Raw genomic sequence first — 4,248 nt, 5'->3', positions numbered from 1 at the left:
GGGATTCCCAGGATTTGGGAATTCTTGGGGATCCAGGGTCCCTGCCAGGTGGGATTCCTGGGACTGGGAATTCCAGGATCTAGGATCCCTGACAGACGGGATTCCCAGGATTTGGGAATTCTTGGGGATCCAGGGTCCCTGCCAGGTGGGATTCCTGGGACTGGGAATTCCAGGATCTAGGATCCCTGCCAGGTGGGATTCCCAGGATTTGGGAATTCTTGGGGATCCAGGGTCCCTGACAGCTGGGGTTCCTGGGACTGGGAATTCCAGGATCTAGGATCCCTGACAGGCGGGGTTCCCAGGGTTTGGGAATCCCGGGCTCCAGGATCCCTGACAGGCTCCCTTGCAGGTGGATTGTTCTTCTGGGGCGCCACCAACACCTCCCGGGAGTCCACCATGTACCCCAAGGCCGTGCAGGACCTGTGCGGCTGGAAGATCCGCAGCCTGGCCTGCGGGTGAGTGCAGGATTCCCGGGGGATTCCCGAGCCCGGGATCCGGGGCCCCGGGACACTCGGGGATCAGGGATCGCCTCCCTTGCAGGAAGAGCTCCGTCATCGTGGCGGCCGACGAGAGCACCATCAGCTGGGGGCCCTCGCCCACCTTCGGGGAGCTGGTACTGAATGACACCCCAAAAACACCCCAAAAACACCCCAAATGACACCCCAAATAAACCCCAAACTGACACCCCAAATCCCCCAACCTCTGACACCCCCCCTTGCAGGAAGGGCTCCGTCATCGTGGCGGCCGACGAGAGCACCATCAGCTGGGGGCCCTCGCCCACCTTCGGGGAGCTGGTACTGAATGACACCCCAAAAACACCCCAAATAAACCCCAAATGACACCCCAAACTGACACCCCAAATAAACCGCAAACTGACACCACAAATCCCCCAACCTCTGACACCCCGAACCCCCCAAACTCACCCACCTTCGGGGACTAGTCCCGACACCCCAAAACCCCAAATGACACCCTAAATACCCTAAATAAACCCCAAACTGACACCCCAAATAAACCCCAAACTGACACCCCAAACTCACCATCAGCTGGGGGCCCTCGCCCACTTCGGGGACACCCAAATCCCCCAAACCCCACTGAGCGTTCCCTGTCCATGGGGTGTTCCCACAGGGATATGGGGACCACAAAACCCAAATCCCCCAAACCCCACTGAGCGTTCCCTGTCCATGGGGTGTTCCCACAGGGATATGGGGACCACAAAACCCAAATCCCCCAAACCCCACTGAGCGTTCCCTGTCCATGGGGTGTTCCCACAGGGATATGGGGACCACAAAACCCAAATCCCCCAAACCCCACTGAGCGTTCCCTGTCCATGGGGTGTTCCCACAGGGATATGGGGACCACAAAACCCAAATCCCCCAAACCCCACTGAGCGTTCCCTGTCCATGGGGTGTTCCCACAGGGATATGGGGACCACAAAACCCAAATCCCCCAAACCCCACTGAGCGTTCCCTGTCCATGGGGTGTTCCCACAGGGATATGGGGACCACAAAACCCAAATCCCCCAAACCCCACTGAGCGTTCCCTGTCCATGGGGTGTTCCCACAGGGATATGGGGACCACAAAACCCCAAATTCCCCAAACCCCAGTGACTGTTCCCTGTCCATGGGGTGTTCCCACAGGGATATGGGGACCACAAAACCCCAAATTCCCCAAACCCCAGTGACTGTTCCCTGTCCATGGGGTGTTCCCACAGGGATATGGGGACCACAAACCCAAATCGTCCACGGCGGCGCAGGAGGTGAAAACCCTGGACGGGATCTACACCGAGCAGGTGAGGGGACCCCGCAGGGCTTGGTGTGGGGGATGCACAGGGGGGCTCATCCCACCTGTGGGGTGAGGGAGGGGACAGACGGGGAGTCATTTGGGGTGCCTGAGGCTGTGTGAGCTCATCACACCCATGGGGTGCTGGAGAGGGGCACCTGCATTCCCCTTAAATAATTTGGGGTGGCTGAGGCCATGCCCAGCTCATCACACCTGTGGGGCCCTTCCCCTAAAGTGAACAGGGACGCTGAGACCCTACACAGCTCATCACACCTGTGGGGTGAGGGAGGAGCACCTGGATCCCCTAAAATGAACAGGGAAGGGCTCATGGTACCCATGGGGTGATGGAGAGAGGATGCAGGGGGCCATTCCCTAAAATAATTTGGGGTGGCTGAGGCTGTGTGAGCTCATCACACCTGTGGGGTGAGGGAGGAGCACCTGGATCCCCTAAAATGAACAGGGACACTGAGGCCTTGAACAAATCGTGGCACGCATGGGGTGAGGGAGGGGGCGCCTCTGGGGCCCTCCCCTGAAATAATTTGGGGTGGCTGAGGCTCCACACGGCTCGTCACGCCCCTGGGGTGAGGGAGGGAGGGCAGAGGGGACCCTCCCCTTGGGCAAACCCAGGGGCTGAGCCTCTGACACCCGTGGGGCGATGGAGAGAGGGCGTGTGAGGGATGTTCCCTGAATTAAACAGGGAAACTGAGGCTGTTCCCTGAATTAAACAGGGAAACTGAGGCCGTTCCCTGAATTAAACAGGGAAACAGGCTGTGCACAGCTCATCACATCCATGGGGTCATGGGGAGGGCACATGGAGCTGTTCCCTAGAATAAACAGGGAAAATGAGGCCATTCCCTTAACTAAACAGGGAAACTGAGGCTGTGCACAACTCATCACATCCATGGGGTCATGGAGCTGTTCCCTAAATTAAACAGGGAAACTGGGGCCATTCTCTAAAATAAACAGGGAAACTGAGGCCATTCCTTAAATTAAACAGGGAAACTGAGGCTGTGCACAGCTCATCACATCCATGGGGTCATGGGGAGGGCACTTGGAGCTGTTCCCTAAATTAAACAGGGAAACTGAGGCCGTGCCCAGCTCGTGACACCCACGGGGCCCTCCCCTAAAGTAAACAGGGCAGTGAGGCCGTGCCCAGCTCATCGCACCTGTGGGGTGATGGAGGGAGGACACCGGGAGCTGTTCCCTAAAATGAACGGGGAAACTGAGGCCGTGCACAGCCTGTGGCACCCAGGGGTGAATCCCCTTTAAATAAACCCAGGGCTGAGGCCATGCACAATTCAGGACACCCAAGATCTATTCTCTAAAACAAACAGGGACACTGAGGCTGTGCCCAGCCCGTCACACCAGAATCCATTCCCTAAAACAAACAGGGACACTGAGGCCGTGCCCAGCCCGTGCCACCCCTGGGTGCCCTGCAGGGGGTGCAGGGCCCTTCCCGAGAACTCCCTTGGGATGCTCCAGCCCAGCCTGGATCCCAGCAGGCGGGAGGGATCCCCAGGAAGGCTCCACATCCCCTCAGCTCCCCTTTCCCTTTTCCATGGGCAGTGTCCGCTCCTGGGTGACCCTTCCCAGTTCCATGGGCATTCCCACTCCCAGCTGCCCCATTCCCAGTGGCCACGGGCTATTCCCATTCCAGCTGACCCGTTCCCATTCCCGTTCCAGGTGGCCATGGGCCATTCCCATTCCCATTCCCGTTCCAGGTGGCCATGGGCCATTCCCATTCCCATTCCCGTTCCAGGTGGCCATGGGCCATTCCCATTCCCATTCCCGTTCCAGGTGGCCATGGGCCATTCCCATTCCCATTCCCGTTCCAGGTGGCCATGGGCCATTCCCATTCCCATTCCCGTTCCAGGTGGCCATGGGCCATTCCCATTCCCATTCCCGTTCCAGGTGGCCATGGGCCATTCCCATTCCCATTCCCGTTCCAGGTGGCCATGGGCCATTCCCATTCCTGTTCCCATTCCCGTTCCAGGTCCCCATGGGCTATTCCCACTCCTGTTCCCATTCCCGTTCCAGGCAGCCATGGGCCATTCCCACTCCCATTCCCATTCCTGTTCCAGGTGGCCATGGGCCATTCCCATTCCCGTTCCCATTCCCGTTCCAGGTGGCCAGGGCCATTCCCCGTTCCCATTCCCGTTCCCATTCCCGTTCCAGGTGGCCATGGGCTATTCCCATTCCCAGCTGACCCATTCCCATTCCCATTCCAGGTGGCCATGGGCCATTCCCAGTCCCGTTCCCATTCCCGTTCCAGGTGGCCATGGGCCATTCCCAGTCCCGTTCCCATTCCCGTTCCAGGTGGCCATGGGCCATTCCCATTCCTGTTCCCATTCCCGTTCCAGGTGGCCATGGGCTATTCCCATTCCCAGCTGACCCATTCCCATTCCAGGTGGCCATGGGCCATTCCCATTCCCGTTCCCGTTCCCATTCCCGTTCCAGGTGGCCATGGGC

The 4,248-nt window shown here is 59.0% G+C and overlaps 1 protein-coding gene across 1 annotated transcript in view; it reads left to right on the top strand.

The window, feature by feature from the left end:
- The window catches only part of RCC2 (regulator of chromosome condensation 2), a 20,012-nt gene extending 15,842 nt beyond the window's left edge, over window positions 1-4,170 (top strand). The window contains exons 7-11 of the mRNA XM_031062978.1: window positions 350-455; window positions 541-613; window positions 1,712-1,789; window positions 3,955-4,007; window positions 4,140-4,170. Of these exons, the coding sequence (XP_030918838.1) occupies window positions 350-455; window positions 541-613; window positions 1,712-1,789; window positions 3,955-4,007; window positions 4,140-4,170 (341 nt within the window). The remainder of the gene's footprint in view (window positions 1-349; window positions 456-540; window positions 614-1,711; window positions 1,790-3,954; window positions 4,008-4,139) is intronic.
- The last annotated feature ends 78 nt before the right edge of the window (window positions 4,171-4,248 follow it).

The sequence above is a fragment of the Geospiza fortis genome, unplaced genomic scaffold (assembly GCF_000277835.1).
Source record: "Geospiza fortis unplaced genomic scaffold, GeoFor_1.0 scaffold4, whole genome shotgun sequence".
Lineage (NCBI taxonomy): Eukaryota > Metazoa > Chordata > Aves > Passeriformes > Thraupidae > Geospiza > Geospiza fortis.
The sequence above is the reverse complement of the archived record's forward strand: the minus strand, read 5'-3'. Positions and strand labels throughout refer to the sequence as shown.